At 44.8% G+C, this 16,905-nt stretch overlaps 1 protein-coding gene across 1 annotated transcript; it reads right to left on the reverse strand.

Moving 5' to 3' along the window:
* Positions 1-6,367: 6,367 nt before the first annotated feature.
* etaa1b (ETAA1 activator of ATR kinase b) lies at positions 6,368-11,522 on the reverse strand. Its single transcript, XM_042066372.1, has 6 exons — positions 11,148-11,522; positions 10,100-10,216; positions 9,687-9,742; positions 9,398-9,507; positions 7,660-9,134; positions 6,368-7,312 (listed from the first exon to the last, which is right to left on the reverse strand). Exons 1-6 carry the CDS (start codon positions 11,362-11,364, stop codon positions 7,188-7,190), a joined length of 2,100 nt encoding a protein of 699 aa, XP_041922306.1. The 5' UTR covers positions 11,365-11,522; the 3' UTR covers positions 6,368-7,187.
* Between the last annotated feature and the right edge of the window lie 5,383 nt (positions 11,523-16,905).

Below are 16,905 nucleotides of genomic sequence, written 5' to 3' on the forward strand. Positions count from 1 at the left end.
CACCAAATCTTTCACATTGAGTGACTTTATGCCAGTTCTTAAATATTCAAGCAGCTCGGCTTTGTTCGATGGCTTCTGTGCATCCATCTTCCTCTTGGTCACATTCCAGAGAGTTTCAATGGGACTCGATCGTGATTGAACCTTCATCTGGTGGTCCTCCATCAGCACCTTGATTGACCAGGCTGAGTGGCTGCAGCATTGGTCAGAGTTGGGGAGCATGGTTAGAGCTGGAGGAAGCGTGTTTATTCCAGGATGACCCTGTATGCAACTTGATTTATGTGTCCGTCATGAAGACAAATCATCACCCATCCTCCACCAATTTTCAGCTTTACCCAACACCTGTGTCTAATGGACTGAGAGAGACCTGGAGAGGCCTACAGTCCAGAGGGCCTCACACTCACTGTGAGATATGGTGGAGGACTGGTGATGATTTTGGGGTTTTTAATATCTTTGTTGTTATGTTGACCAGTTGCACATCACATCATGTTGTTATGACCAGTTGACCAGTTAATCGGCTGCAAATAAACACTCTAAATGACCATATTTTATATGGAATTTTGGGAGAAATGCTGTCAGCAGTTTATAGAATAAAACAAAATGTCCATTTTACTAATTCTCCATGGGCTACCAGACTCAATAATATAAAACCAGTGTGCACATCACCAAGGTGAATTGGTTAGTCTACTCTTGAATTCTTGAATTTCCCCTTGGTGATCAATAAAGTATCTATCTATCTATCTATCTATCTATCTATAGATCTATCTATCTACTCGTCTCTTGCTCGAGTGTCAAATCAGCCAACACAAATTGATAGTGGAATGATTATTATAACATTTATTTTTTTATTTAGATAATTTGTGCAATTTAAATTCAATATTTGTTTTTGTTAGCCATACTGTATAGGTTACAGTTTTTCTCAGTCGCTTTGGTGCTTTTCTCACATCACTATTAACATTTGCACAGCAGTGCATTTCTCAAAACAATTAGTGCAAACTGCAAAACCTAGTTGATAACCTGCAAAAGCACGTCACTTGCTCAAAATGGATAGTCCATTCCTCAAAAGCAAGTATTTATGTCAATGAAAGTGCCAGTGTCATCAAAATGAGAAGTCTTGTCGCCATCGTTTATGAACAAGATAGTCAAATGGCTTTGTCATGTTTTCATTACGACAGTTTATGCTCTCAGTGTTTTCCCATGCAAAAAAAGGTCAGAACTCGGTGACACTACCTGAAAATGCTCAAGACAGCACTATACAGTACTTGTACAGCCATTTGAAAACTACAGTACAGTAAAATTGCTGTAGTTAGGGGAGTAAGTGACCACAAGACACTGAATATGTACGTTTCACAGTTTTACTGTATATGCTCTTTCCAATTCTACAGCATTGTAAAAGAATTTGATAACTAGTTCACCAATTTTGTATGTAATGACTCAAGCAATGAAATGAAGACTATTAGTTTTATTGGGAACGACTATTCAGCATCCATAAGTATAGTTCATTTTGACTGACATGACAAAGCAACTGATACATGTTCAAAAGCATTTGCAATTTGTTCAGAGGAAGGAGAAATTACTACTATGATGTGCACAAATGACTAAATGTTGTGGAGGTTGAACTAATAGTTATGAGAATTTTCATTCTGATCTGAGAAAAGCACCAAAGCGACTGAGAAAAACTGTAATACTGTGATCATTATATTCCCTTCTTTATTTGTTATGTACTATAATGTGTGTCCATTTGTTTTTATTTCTTTGTTTTTAATTATTTCTGAGTCACATGGTTTTATAAATATTATATTGTGTGTGTGTGTGTGTGTGTGTGTGTGTGTGTGTGTGTGCGTGTGTGTGTGTGTGTGTGTGTGTGTGTGTGTGTGTGTGTGTGTGTGACTTACGCCAGATTGTGCAAACAAGAGAGAATGTTTGTATGTTCATGCCAGTTTTCCAAAATGCCTTCAAATCCATTAAACATATTTATCTGCTCCTAAAACTTCTTTCTTGTCAGGGGAACAAAAGAAACTTTATTTATTTGACAGAATCGTTTCTTCTTCCCTGACCAAAGTGAGCTGCTCCTCTCACTTTCACTCACTGATTTGCATTCTCGGTTCCTTTGTTTATTTGATGGTGCATATTTATGCATTTGCCAACAGCTTGTGTAATTTGACTGGGGACCCCCAATTTGCCTGTAAGCTCTCTGATTGTGTTTGGAGCGTGTTTCTCCTGTGCAACAGCAAAAGCGAGTATCTCCTTCTCTCTCTCCTGTGCACGTCGTTGAGCGAGGCTGAGTTGCTCTGCGCTGTGCAGTGCTTGGCTGCTGATCTCATCTCCATATACGAGCTCCTTCACACTCGCGCAGTCTGCCAGGATTAATTAGCCATATCCAGGTAAGGAAACTTCTGACAAAGTGCCAAGAGCAATAAACATTGATCATAGCCACAGACTTTTAGTGGGAGAGAAATTCAAGTGTGTGTGTGTGTGTGTGTGTGTGTGTGTGTGTGTGTGTGTTTACATGCACAGCTGTGAATGTGTGCTTGTGTGTGGGCGCGTGTGTGTCATGTACATGCACAGATGATCTGTGTGTGTGTGTGTTTGTGTTTGTGTGTTTCACATAAAGATTTACTGTTATGCTGAAAAGGCATAAACATCTTCCATCCAATGTCCCTTTTCAGAACATGAACTCTCTCTCTCTCTGTGTGTGTACACATTTAAGCTCACATCCTTCGGTTGAATTTTCTTCATTTAAGCTTTTATACTTGTTTCTTGTTCCTCACAAACCCTTTAATATTCCAGTTTAATATCATACGATTATTACATTCAGCCTGACGATCACTAAAACAGAAAAAAAAAATGAGAGAAAAGATCACAAGGCTCAGTCCCCAGTTCATTGTGAAAAAGAAGAAAGGGCAGAGAATGATAAAAACAGAGCATAACAAAGTGGAAAAACAAAAACAGCATGTTCATGCATGACAAAAAAAGAAAGAGAATGAGAGAGGGAGAGAGAGAAAAAGAAGGCAGAAGAACAAGAGGCAAAAAAAAAAAGTTTCTCTACACTACTTTGAGTCAATGAGAGCCAGATGAGCTGACAGAAATGGATCCCATCATTAGCTGCCACCGTTGGTTGAAGGGGAGGGAACCATGAGCCAGGCAGATCCAAAGGAGGCTACAGGGGGGCTCAGAGTGGGCAGTCCCAGGGAGAGGTGTCCTCGCTGGGGTGAGTCTGGGACAGATGTGCCCCTGGGACAGCTACCTGACAGGAGGACTTGAAGAGGAAGGTGGAGGCCCAGGGAAGAGGGTGGGATGGTCAGGGTTTTTGTGTGTGTGTGTGAGGGAGAGAGAGAGAGAGTGTGTGTGTGTTCAATGATAAGGGTGCATGAATGTGTGTGTTTTGAGGGGGTAGGGTGTGTGTGAGCATGTCTGCTCTGCACATTTTAGCAAGGAAGCCCTGGCCTCAGCCCATGGACCTGTGCGCTCTTGAATTTTCCATGCAGTGTCAGTGTGTGTGTGTGTGTGTGGGTCGACCACAACGCAGACAGCTGGAATTTCAATCACAGACTTCTTTATGCAGTCCTCCAGCACATAATGAACTGTGCACTTCTCAGCGTGAGCCACTTTTATTCAAAAACCCTGACCATATTTTACCAACAGTAAAGACAAAACGTCACACACGCACATACACACATACAAAACCACACGCACATATACACACTCGCAAGCTGAGTGACGATCAAAACCAAATGTGCCTCTCTCAGCTTTGAAGACAAATGTGTGAAATGACAAAGTGCTGAGGTAAAAAAAGAAACTTTTCCGGCCTCTTAAAAACTTTATATCGACAATTAGCAAGCTCATTAGAACATACTTTGATTAATACTTCCAAATGTCTCTCACCCGCTAACCTTCTCTGGGGGAAGATTTGGTACCTAAACATGCGGCTCCCTGAAAAAATTACCTCAGCCTAAACCTGTCAACACACCATTACAGCTCACATCAGCTTATTATGGGATGCCAAAAGGGGGGTCGGTGGGAGGTGGTGGTAGAGGGGGGTGTCCAAAGCCATTGTAGCGCAAAGGTGTTGGCAGATGTAGGTCCAAGGAATGCCACTACAGGGGGGAGGGAGCCAAATGAACTTAGCAGTGAGTGAAATCTGGGGCCGGAGAGAAACCAAAACAAAACAAAAGAAAACAAAACATTTGTGAGTCTGTGGGTTGTTATCAGCACGCTTAATAGCACAAGGTGACTGAACGGTATGATGAGAGACAAGATTAGACCAAACACCTGACTGTTTTGGAACAGGGAGAGAGGGGCTTAATTGTCCAAATTCCAAAGACGATAGAAACAAACAACACAAAGAAAAGGAATGTGTGAAAGCAGTGTGCCGTTGCGGTGTTGCCTTTGGAAACCAGTATGCCGAGATACTGGGATGACAATGACTGGTGTGCAGTGTTGTGTGAACCTTTACTTTTTAAAGAAATGCACATCTGATGATGGTTGGTTATCAGTTGGTTATAATCATGTAAGACAACAAAGTATGCAATTCAGGTGTTGCAATATGGGAATGTACCTCTGCTCCCTCCCACCCCAACCTCCACCACACACACACCACCCCAACTCAGTCGCACACCAAAAAGACACACTCTTACACACACACACACACACACACACGCACACTCACTTACCCAGGGTAGGTGAGGCGGAGCAAAGGGGAGGTGCAGGCTGAGGAATGTGCATTAATTCGGTCATACCTGGGGGCCGTTGAATGGAGCCCTCAGGTAAGCCCCTGCTGAAACAAACCTAAGCTGCCAGTGACACGCACTGTGAAAATATTCACAGTTCATTTAGCCCGATGACAGCTGTGCTCTTTCTCTGCCCTCCCCACACACACCCCACTAACACACACCCTCTCTCTGCTCAGTTGGTGTTTTTTTTTCTTCTCCTTCTTCTATGTCTGGTGGGTTGGTCAGAGCGGTGGCTATCACTGTGAGAGGAAAAAAAAAAACATGTTGGCTTCCTGCGTGCAGTTTGCGAAGCCTGCATGGGAAAGTCATCAAATCAGTCTGTTGCGAGATGTTATCTGTCCGCCTATGCATGGCTCCGACATGGGCAGAGAAATCACCCGCCCGTTCAATGAGGTGTGAACAATGACCGACGTGAAATGTCTAGATGGCCCTAAGCTATTTGAGTAACTGATGCCAGTGATATGTGAGCATCTGTTGAGTTACCATGCATGTGTGTGTATAACAAATACATATAACACATGTGCAACACAAAACTTTCATATGTAATCCTAGTCACTTATATGTTGATTCACACCTCTTGCAAGCACAATTTGGAAGTGTATGCTCTGATGATTAAGATGTTGAGTGTTTTTATTTAACTCCTCATACTTCAACAATTAGGACATTGGCTCAAACTCCTGCTACTAGGAAAAGGTGTCAAAAATAAGCATAACAATAAGCAATAAGCATAACAAGTTTATGTCCTGCATTTTTAGAGCCTCAGCCTCTGGATGACCGAAATGTCAAGATGATGATCAGACGTAATTTAGCTTTGGCACCAGCCTAACATAATGCAGCTGCACTTCTGCCAAAACCCTACTGTATCACAAGAAAATGAAACTTCTTTCTCAAAGCAGATGTCTGTCCAGCGCAATAAGCTGTAATTGCCCCCCCCCCTTGATTTGGACCTCAAAAAAAAAAAATCCTGAAGTGCTCAGTATGCAGTAGAACACCATTACAGTTTTGTTGGCAGCTTGCTAACACCACATTACTAAAGATCCATCACCGAGCAGTATATTGTGCCTACTCACCACCTGTTGAGCCCCACGTTTTCATCAGCTGGTTAGGATAAATTGTAGTCATCATCATAACCATAATCACAGTAATAAAAAAAAGCCTTCATCCTTATGCCAAATTGCTCCACACATTTGATTTACAGTAATTGCTCTGGAGGAGGCAGAGAGCCCTGCCCTGTGTTCTGTATTCTGGGTGCAGACACACTCACACCTGTGCGGCTCTCACACACACACACACACACCTGCCAGGCCACTGCTCCATGTAATAGTGGCCAAAACGTGTTTTTTTTTTTTTTTTTTAAATCCCTTTTTTAACGGAACACAGACGTTCCCTGCGGCCCCACAATGACTAACATTGTGCGCCCCGACAATACACCAGGTGTGAGCGCTATGCAAAGGCTAACAACTCCATGCTGAGCAGATGGAAAAAAAAAAAAGTGTTATTACATTTCCACTGATTAGATTTTTGTCTGATCGTCCAAAAAGTCATTTCTGTTGAGGGATGTGGCCTTTATGGGACGTTTGTAGATGTCATCGTGATGTTATCAAGTGTCATCAGCAACAGAATACACAAAGTCATGCTATTTTTAACTTGTACAAGAATAGTTTAATTTTCAAAACAGTTCCAAAGCTAAACAGGATGTGGGACTTTTTTTTAAGGTGACATGACAGTAAACAAGATAGAAGTGACATGATTCCATCCATCTTTGGTCTTCTCTTAAACGGTGCAAATAAGAACATAAAGTGGCACAGAGTGTGAACATGAAATGGCACACAAAAACAGATTTCACAGAAAATAAGGACATCTTGTCACACTTTGATTTGCTTGGACACAAAAAAAAATCATTCAAACACAAAACCCTGGAAATCATGCCTGCTGTGTTCACCTTAGTCCATCTGTCAAACGAGCTTACGGAACCGTCCATCAGCGTAACCCCATCAGAACACTCTCACACAAACAAACACACACACGCACATGCATACGCACACACACACACGCACACACAAACACACACCTAGTGGTCCCACTGAAAGGGCTGACCTTGATAGCAGCTCAGACCTGGCTCCTGGCTGCCCACTTTAATGCAAAAGGTCAACTCGAAACACGGGCCAGAGGGTCCGGCGGACCTGCTACAGGGATTAATAGCAGCATCAGTAGAAGCAGTAGCAGCCGCAGCAGCTGGTCAGCAGCTTGGCAGGTTCTCCGTCACAGGACCGCGTTTGTTCACATCGGACACGTGTCAGTTTGAATTAGGTGTGGTAATCTAATACCGTTCCATTACGGGCCTCTAGAGGAGCTCACAACATGCATCTTGTGTACACACAGACCCACACAGACATACATATATATACTGTATATACACAAGGCACACAGGGTAACAAATAAGGCTCGTCTGCAGGATTACGTCAGCATGGCAGATCTTTGGGATGCTTCTACTCGAAGCTTCCGCCGGGCGATCGCCTCCTGCTTTTTCCGTTCGATTTCCGCAGCCGAGCACATCGCTGGCCTCTGGTTGGGGACAAACACTGTAGACACAGATACAGACAACAATCATGTGTGACATTAGCGGTCATGAGTGACATAGTTTAAAGAATACATGTACACTAAAGATATGGGGATCGAGATAAAAGTAAACCAGATGATTTTGATTTAAAAATTCATTAATCATTAATCAACATTTTATATACACAATCATCACATCTTCAGTGTGTTTTTAGGCTCATGTCCTCAGGGCATGTCTCTTTTTAACCGTTTTAAATGGCAGATGACGGGTTAAGCAAACATCCTTATTAAAGTAATCTGCTCTTAGGAGCGATCCATAATGCAATTTGGCGGCTAACGCGCTGCAGGTGCCGGCGCTCACAAAGCTCACCTTTGTTGGCCAGTGGTCTGGGCTCGTGCAGATGGCGCTTGGAAGCGGCCTGATGGGCGTTCACGGGGTTCGGGCCCCGGGTCCCCTGGGGGTTTGCGGGCCCCTGCTGGTTCTGCGCGTGCGCTGGAGGGTTCCTCAGCTGGGTGAACTTGTACTGGTTTGGCCTGTGGGAACCGGAGGGGGCAGCAGCGCGGCTCTGAACGCCACGTCCAGCCGAGAAGCCAGAGGCCAGCGGCGCTGCGGTGGCAAAGACGGTGGCCGAGCCGGTGCTGTAGTTTGGCATTGAGAGCGTACGGGTGAAGCTGTACGAGGGCCGCCCGGCGCCGGCCGACGTCTGTGCAGGAGGCCAGCTGCCTGTTATGACGGCGTGCGTCTGAGCGGACGTGCAGTCCGTCGGTGACAGTGACAGCTGCCTGGTGTAGTAGTTTGGTGCCAGCTTCGAACCGCCAGCTGTGGCTCGTGCCTCCTCCTGACTCGACGAGAGGCGTTCCACCACGTCACACACCTGGTACAGCAGGTCGTCGTCCTCGTCACCTCCCTCGCCCCACGCGTCCTCAGAGACCGTCTGAGATTTTACGGCCTTGTCCGGGACACCCTTCAAGCTTTTCTGGACACTGCTGAGATAGTCTGTAGTTTGCTGTTTACTGCTTGCTGGAGCCGCTGTCTGGGCCTCCTGCTGTTGCCTGGGGGATGAGCGTGCCTGGCTGTGTTCGTGCTTCCCTGCATCGGTTGCTTTAAAACACGGCTTCCGTGGCTCGCTTGTTGTGGTATTTTTGCTCAGCGAGTTGCCGCTTGGCACCATCATGAAAGTGCTTGGGTTTGCAGATGTCGCCGGCTTTGAGCGGGGCCCCGGCGGGACTCCAGTGGCACTACTGCCACCGCCACCACGGCCGCCACTGGGCCCAGCCTGTCCACAGGCAGCCATGCGGGCAGACACGGACGGGTTGGCCTTAATTACCGGGTCGCCGGCCTTTGAGACCGGGAGCCGAGGGGGAGGACAAGGGGCAGTAGTGGTAGCAGCGGAGATTGTCGCTGGAAGCCCGTCGAGCGCAACTGGGTTCTGAGTCATCTCTAAGACAAATGAGTCGTCAAGGAGATCGTCGTTTTCCCAGTCGTCATCAAAGTCGCCCTTCCCGGACACGCTCTCAGAAGACTCCGCGGGTTTGTCGGCAACAGTGGAGGGGACACCGCTGCCTTTTTTAGGTCCCGAGTTGCCTCTGTCAACAACAGCGGATGCCAGGTTGGCTTTGGACTCCTGCGAGGAGATGCTGGAGCTCTGGCTCAGTCGGCGGGAGAGATGCTGAGTTGGAGCATCAAAGAGGGCATTCAGCTCCGCGTCCAGAACCGCCGCCTGCCCTGCCTGTGGTTGCTCGGGGGACGCTGGATGACCGTCAGAGCCAGTCTCCTGTTGTTCTTTGTTAATCCTCAAGTCAAATTCTCTGGCAAGTTTCTTCAGGTCCTCCACACTGTTCTGGCTGTTAAGAGATGCAAGAATCAATTACAGTTGTAATTTCTAAGTGCAATAAGATATACATTAAAAGAATCACAATAAACATCAACACATACTTTTCAATTAGCTACAACACAAAAACCATTAAAAAAAAATCCAAATAGGACGCATGGACAAAATAAATTTGGAAAATTAATGCTAAATAGGTATAATAATGAGAATTTTTCACCATGGTTTGTCATCACACGTAAAGTTTTGTGATGACAAATTCAGAAAAGTGTCACCCACCGTGTGGATATCCGCCTGGGTCTAGGTGCTGGAACATCCGGAGTACAACGGATAGTCCCGTCCTCAATCCACCCTAGCACAGGGGAGTCCCGGGATTCATGGCCTCCCTCCTACAAGAGAGGAATGTAATTTCATGGCAAAAGAGTCTGGAAAAAAATGCTGGTGAGTTCCTTCCAGAATATATCACGCAAATCCCCCCAAAATATACCTATACATATAATTACATACACATTTAACAAACATCAGTGAGAAAAACAACTGTACAATAGACACTGTTTTTTTTACTGACCTTTGGGGCGATTCTGTTGACAATGTCCAAAATCTCAGACTTCTTTGATCCCTTTTCTGCAAATACAAATAGAAGCACTTAGAAAGATATGGCACATATGACACCAGAGTTATTGAATATAATCTACTGAATATTGATTGATTGAACTAAGGGTATGTCAATTGGAAATCTAATGTACATCTGGAAAGGTTAAGGCCTATCACACTTCTAAAATAACATTAAGATATCCAAGAGTGAAAGATCAACAATCACCGCACACTGATCACTATTAACTTAATATTTAATAGTGATCAGTGTGCGGTAATTCTTGATCTTTCACTCTTGGATTATACTTACCTGCCTCACCTGCACCTGGTAAACTGAAGGTTTGTGCACAGGGACACCTATGGACTTTAACATTAAGATATACTTGCCATTCCAGACAGATGGTGGAGAAGCTGGCTCCCATATGATATCGTGCACTCCGTCCGGTGAGTCCCCATGACTGCAGTCACTGGATCTTAATTTTGATCGCTTGGGTGTTTCAAAAGCTGACGAGAAAAACACAGACTTGTTACTTTCGTGAAGGGACGACACAACGGTCCCTCATGTGTGATACTATGTCTGTGTGTTGACCTATCTATCTATCTAAGGAGTTTTATAGTTGCAATACAAATGATTAAAGTTAGATCAAACTTTCTCAGACACTTTCTTACACAGACAAATGTTACAGACATTTTCTTACAGTCAAAAATAAGACATTTGACATCAAACACACACACACACACTGCACAGGGGTACAGGTAGGTAGCCTGGCTCTGCCCACCTAGTAACTTCACTCATTTTCACTGTACTAGTCTGGCTCCTCTCAATGTGTTTATGTTTCCCTCGGCCACTAGGATGGCGGGCCAATCATCAACGAGAGGGGATGACATTAGTTTTGAAATCAAAAGTGGTTGTTGTAAATGGTAGTAGTAACGCCTGCAAACATAAGGGTTTGGCGAAGTAAAAAGTAATATTAGGAATCCCCGATCAATGTGATTCGTCAGGCTGGACCAATTAGTTCAAAGTTAAAACAAAGTCTACGCCCATTACAATACTAGGGTTGTAGTATTGTAAGATTTGAGTGAGTCTGGTGAAAGCAGGCTAAAAGGTAGGTACAGACACTGTAGGAAGAAATAGAAACCCTCAAGTCCCCCACACTGGAGTATTTTGTTGTGTCAATATTATCATCATGGAACCAGAAAAAAAAAAAGTTTAGAAGTACTAGATTTGCTTTATGGATGTGATATTTAGCAAATGAAAATAAAATGTCTATGATTGAGTATGCCTTGAAATCAAATATACCAAAGAAACATCCTTAAATCTGCAATTAAGTGGTCGCAACTTATGCTTGTGAACAATAGGATAAATGCCTCACAGCCATGGGCAAAACACAGACAACTAGCTCCAAGCTAACTTAGCAAACATTAGAGCCCTTACCTTTGCGGCGGTGGTGGTTAAGCGCTGTATCAGATGACGGCGACTGTGATTGTTTAAGCCATTTTGCTTTTGCTTGTCTAATTTTTGTGTTATTTATGTTTACGTTAACATTCGCGTTAGTTCGCTCATGTGGATGTCTGCATAACCTTACACGTTGCAAACTTTTACCAGCCTCATTGGGCGTCCTTCTTGCATCGAGATTTTTCCTGTTTTCCATGGTATCTGAGAAAACCTATGTTTTCTCATGATTTGTCGGGAATAGTGCAATGTGTGATCAATGAAATCTACAACATTAGATTAAACTTTTGTTGTGGTAAAGTTGTTTGAGCATCACATCTCCGCCATCTTTGTCCATGTTTCACTAATCCAGCAACCTGATTGGTCGGTAGACCTGTGGGGTGTTCACGTGTGAAGTCCTGCGAGATTACCCATTCCTTAGAGGATGCGGTCTCTGTACTTGTGGCAAAGGTAGCCTACTTCTCCGTTGTTTGCTTGTGATGTGTCGCGTAAATTCACGGGATTACTAAACTATTTAGCATTACGTGTTGTGAATTGTTGTGCGCCATCGCATTCCTTAATGTCAGTGATTTTGCTTTAGTAGTTGGCTCACAACGTAGGCTAATTTGCAAGCCTAGCTATTTATTGGAAATAAGAGAAGATGTTTTTAAAAAACACAGCTATGTTTTGGACACATACAATATCTTGTAAATGTCTAGATTGTTACATGACCCAGGGTAAGTGCAGGGTAAACTCATAACCTGTACACACTCACAGCCATCTCTATGCATCACCTCAGGAAAGCAGGTGAGCGCAGAAAGTTTTGCCAGCAGAATTATTTAAGCCTCCCCAGTTTGTTTTCTGTAAACAAGAAGGTAATGTAACAAATCCTCTCTTAGTCCTCTATCTAATCTCTCTCTTCAGGGCTCTGAATTGGTTATTTGCGTCAGAGGTCACAGCCATGTCAGTGTGCAGGAGGCCCAGAGGTCATGTAGCCTGCAGTCAGTATCGATGGAGCGAGGAACTGGCCCAACAAAATCTACTGGTCTAAGGCAAGGTGCATACATTTATAGCCTCAAATAGGATACAAATGTATTGGGTTTAATTCAAGCAAAAATGTCATGCTTCATTATGTGGCCTTAAAAAAAAGAAAAATTATGAAAAAGAAACAGAATATATGTGAGAGGAAGCTGTGCTATTATTCTAAATTACTGTAAAATAATTGGGCCGTGATAAGATTATTGCTTGAAGTAGACCCACAGTAGCTGTGTATATCATCAGCTTTCTAGCTTTCCACCCTCTTCGCTTAACACCTACAAATCCTGTGGTTATGATTTCACACTTGGCCAACTCTTCAAACCTGGAACCCAATGCTGACTGCATATGTCTACCTTTTTTTTTTTCTTGTTCTTCATGGTCGAGACGTTCCCAGAGCATTTATCCACTCTGTTTACGTCACACTTTAGGTCACTAATAAAATATTTCTATTTAATAATATATTGTGAAACCCTATGTGGGTCTGCCATCCCCAGACGGAAACAGACTTTTGAAAACACGTCACTGGAGGCTTCCTGGTCATTCATCTCTGTCATTTTAGATGAGCCCTGAGGAGCATTACTAATGTCTACTGGATTAGTTTCAGGGCTGAGGCTTACATTCATCTCTCAGCACTATAGTAGTGTAATAACACTGCATGTGTGTCAAAAATCAGCCACTCGCTAAGCTGATCATTTTTTAAAGATTTGGACATATTTTAGTTCCACGTGATGGCCCGCAAGTGAAGTGAAGTGGCAGCTTATTGAACATGTAATTTGACTATTTTATCTTTTTTAATGTGGCCAATCATTTTGAAAATAATAAGTAAAATATGCTACAACTTACCCTTTTAAAAAAAAAGATATTGCTTGACACACCTCTGCCCTCTATTATATTTTGTGACATAGAAAGTGAGATTGAACAAATTCATTGAGCTGCCACAGAGCAAATTCCGATTTCTTTAAAATCCCTGTATTTTTCTGCAACAGAGCCTTTGCCTGAATAAAGCACTAGATGGTGCCTCTATACTTTCATTGTGTATCCGTGTATGAGTGTGTGTGTGCGCGAGTGTATGAGTGGGCGAGAGAGATGCTGTGTGCGAGCTAGGAAGAGAGCAGAGGAGAAAAGAGGAGACGACCACAGGAGAGGAGAGGAGTGCTGATGCCGGCGTGCTGTGCTGCTCGGCTGCAGGACAGTGGGGGCTCCACCGCTGGAACACAGACTGGGGTGGGGAGGTGTGCGTGTGCGGGGGTGGGGTGGGGGGGGCTGGGGGGGGGTGGACGCCTCTGTCAGCACTCACCACAGGCAGGCTACCTGCTGAGCTTAACTCCCAGGCAAAATAAAATAATAATACTCGCACAGTCGAGGCAACGGATTGCTCGAGTGCGGGCTCGTTTTTGCTCGCAGACCGCAGCGAAAACATGTCTGTAACAGTCAGTTTGTCTGCTCAGTTTGTCCAATTAAGAGCCCAGAAGTGCTTCTGTTTCCAAATGGCCACATCAAAAGGGCCATAGGAAACGAGACTATGAGGAAGGGATATGAAGGGTCAGTACTGGTTGTGCTGACCGGTGCTTGATACATAATGTGGTTTAAATATGTGGTCTACTAAGAATTCCAGCTTGGGAATAAATGTTTTTTTGTTTCTTATGTACCGAGTCCAACCGAGTGACGGTTCAAAGGCAAACCCCCATTGGCACATAACAGCAGGAGGCACTGTTAAAATAGTTCCATGTTCAGAACAACATTCAGAGGAACCTTATACCACATTCATGAGAGAAAAATAAGAAAAGCACCTTAGAAAAAAAAGAATGAACGTGTAAACGTTCCCTCCAATGAAAACAGTGGATCATGACAGTAGAAAATAGCCAGGGTAATTATTTAATTGATCCACTTATTCCGTGTCATGAGCTTTGGTGATGCAGGGGGTATTTTCATTGTTCTGACAAGTGTGCTGTGCATGTTATATCACCTACTGGGAGAGAGAGAGAAGCCCAAGGCTTCTGTCGGCACTATGTCTAAAAGTCACCATCGCACCCTCTGTCACACCAAATGTTAGCATTTCACAGAGCCCATAGTCAGGCAGTGGCAAAAAAGGGCACGTATACATGTCACTTTCGATTTGAATATGAGACATCAACCAAGCCTCCTTATGCGGTGTCTGCTATTGCCACACTCAGGAGGCAAAATGGCAAAGGCCGTGGATAGAGCGGAAGACAGGGAGAAGGAGAAGAAGAAAGAAAGAGAGAGAGAAAGAGAGATAGGGATTCCTTAAGAGCCCAAGCAAATGAGCGCAAGTCCTCTTCTTGCGCCTTCTGCGTTTATTTGTTCCGCCTTGGTTGTTTAGACCCAATTAAGTGGCTAATCACCAAGATCACCAAGGAGTGCATTGTTGTAAAAAGTATGCGGCGCATGGCTAATTGCCACAGCAGCTGCCGTTGTGTGTTTGTGTGTGTGTGTCAGAGAGAGAGAGAGAGAGAGTGAGGTGGGGAATATGGTGGCAGGCAGGGAGGAGTAGGGCTGAAACGACTCCTCTGATCTGAGTGTGCCGGTTTGGCATTTGGCATTACATGTATTGTTTGTGCTCCTGTGTGTGTATATGTTTGTTTCTCTGAGTTTGTGTGTGTGTGTGTGCGTGCGTGCGTGCGTGTGTGTGTGTGTGTGTGTGCGCGCACTCATGTTGGTGTAGGGGGGTGGGACTCTTTGCTGGTAAGGAGCCAGGTGAGCAAGCACAGCCACTGGGGTCCCCGAATCTGCCGCCGAACAGAATGGCGTCCGCAAAAATAATTATCACCTCTGAGGGTCCTCTTCTTTTTTTATCTTGGGCACACTCCTCCTGTCCTCCCTCTCTGTCTCTCTTTCCCTCCTTCTCATCCTCCCATCCCTCCATCCCTGCGTCCCTCCCTCCTCCTCTTCCTTCTGCTGCAGGGCAGGAGCTTCCTTGCGAGGATGACAGTTAGCATGTGGCGTGGCCCGCTGATATGGAAGCCGTCCAGGAAGCAGATCCGTGCCAGTTCCCCCTCAAACTCATCACACTCCTTTGGAGGGAAAGCATGTGTGTGTGTGTGTGTGTGTGTGTGTGTGTGTTTGTGGTGAGTTATGCTACTTTGTGCCACCATAATGCACATACTTCCTGGGAGCGGGAATCCCAAGAAAAGGAGCCACTTGAGAGTGTCAGTCCAAGTTCTCATCACTAATTTTCATGCGTGCTATATTGACTAGTCGCTCTTGTCTCACACAGCAGACTCTGTGAGTCTCTTGTTTAATGATATACTGTAATTGTGTTGCCTCTCGACTCAGAATGCCTTTGCTTTCATTCCAGAGAGCTTTGGGCTGACTGAATAACTTGTGTTGGGGAAGTGGGGATACAGTATGTCAGATAAACATGTTTACTCTGTCCTGTGTGCATGTAGTGTTTGTATGCAAAGATAAGAGGCAAGGTGTTTTAAATTAGCTTTCCTTCCTGATATGAATGCTGCATTTGCATGGATAGGCAGCAAGTTTGAGTTGAGTGCGGGAAGGCCTTTAGTTGCTTTCCATATGCAGATGGTTTAGTGGGCGACAGTGGTATAGGGTGTGTGTGGGAGTATCTGTCTGTGTGTGTGTGGGAGGGGTGCTGTGTGTGCGTGTGCGTGTGTGTGTGTGTGTGTGTGTGTCTGTTGGGGGGTGTTGGGTGTGAGGGAGTCTTAGGCCGGTGTTGGAGGAGTGATGAGGTGGAAAATGCCGCTGTCCTTTCCCCTTCTCTCCCTCTCTTGTCCTTCCTCTCACTTCATTACTGTCTCACTATTTCCTATTTCTCTTTATTTCTTAATGTCTCTCTCCGCAATTCTCTCTTTCTTTCCTTCACTCTCCCCTCTTTCCTTTGTAAACTCCCTCTTTCATTTTCTTCTTCTTTTCTTTTTGCACTTCTCTATCCTTCTTCCTTCTCTCCTTTCTCCCATCTCTCTCTCTCTCTCACACACATCATCTCTCTTTCTTTGCCCATCCCTCTTTCCCTCCCTCTCTCTCTCCCTGCTGTCGCTCACCAGGCTCCATCTGACTGCAGGGGCCGGGGAGTCGAGTGGAGAGGAGGGCGAGAGGAGAGGAGGCGAGCTGAGCTGTGAGGAGACGCAGCGGAGGCGTAGGTGCACCTCCTGGAGGAGCGCTGGGGGCCTCCTGCGCCGGTGCTCTCGCTCGCTCGCTCTCTCTCTCGCTCACTCACTCACTCGCTCTCTCGCTCTCTTGCTGCACCTCTCTCTCATTAATCTGCCCACAGGAACGTCCGGCTGTGTGGCAGCTTGACTGCTCATTTATTCTGTTTATAATAGCAAACCCTGTGATAAATGTCCCGCAGAGTGCACATGTGCTAAAATATTCATAAATTGGAACTCTTAATTTGCGAGTGGAGGAAAAACCAATAAATTCCGAATGCGGTGACAGTCGTCTTATATTTATATGAATATGCAGGCCATGGGTGGGACATTGAGATTAATTTGTTCGCTGTTTTGCCGTTAACCAATTGTAATTTGCTCCTTTTTTGAATTAGCACAAGAGGGAGGACTAGTGCGTGAGGGGAAAGTCTTAGCGCACAGCTCTTTGATGTGGCCCAAAATGGAAGCAGGCCCCGGATATCTGCAATGTTGCTGTTAATCGCTACTCTAAAAGGAATGTTCGCCGCAAAAAAACACACACACACAAAATCATAACTGGAAATCTGAATTGAAGACTCTATGATTAAAGGAAGGCTGCT

This window comes from Alosa sapidissima, chromosome 16, assembly GCF_018492685.1.
Source record: "Alosa sapidissima isolate fAloSap1 chromosome 16, fAloSap1.pri, whole genome shotgun sequence".
Taxonomy (NCBI): Eukaryota; Metazoa; Chordata; class Actinopteri; order Clupeiformes; family Clupeidae; genus Alosa; species Alosa sapidissima.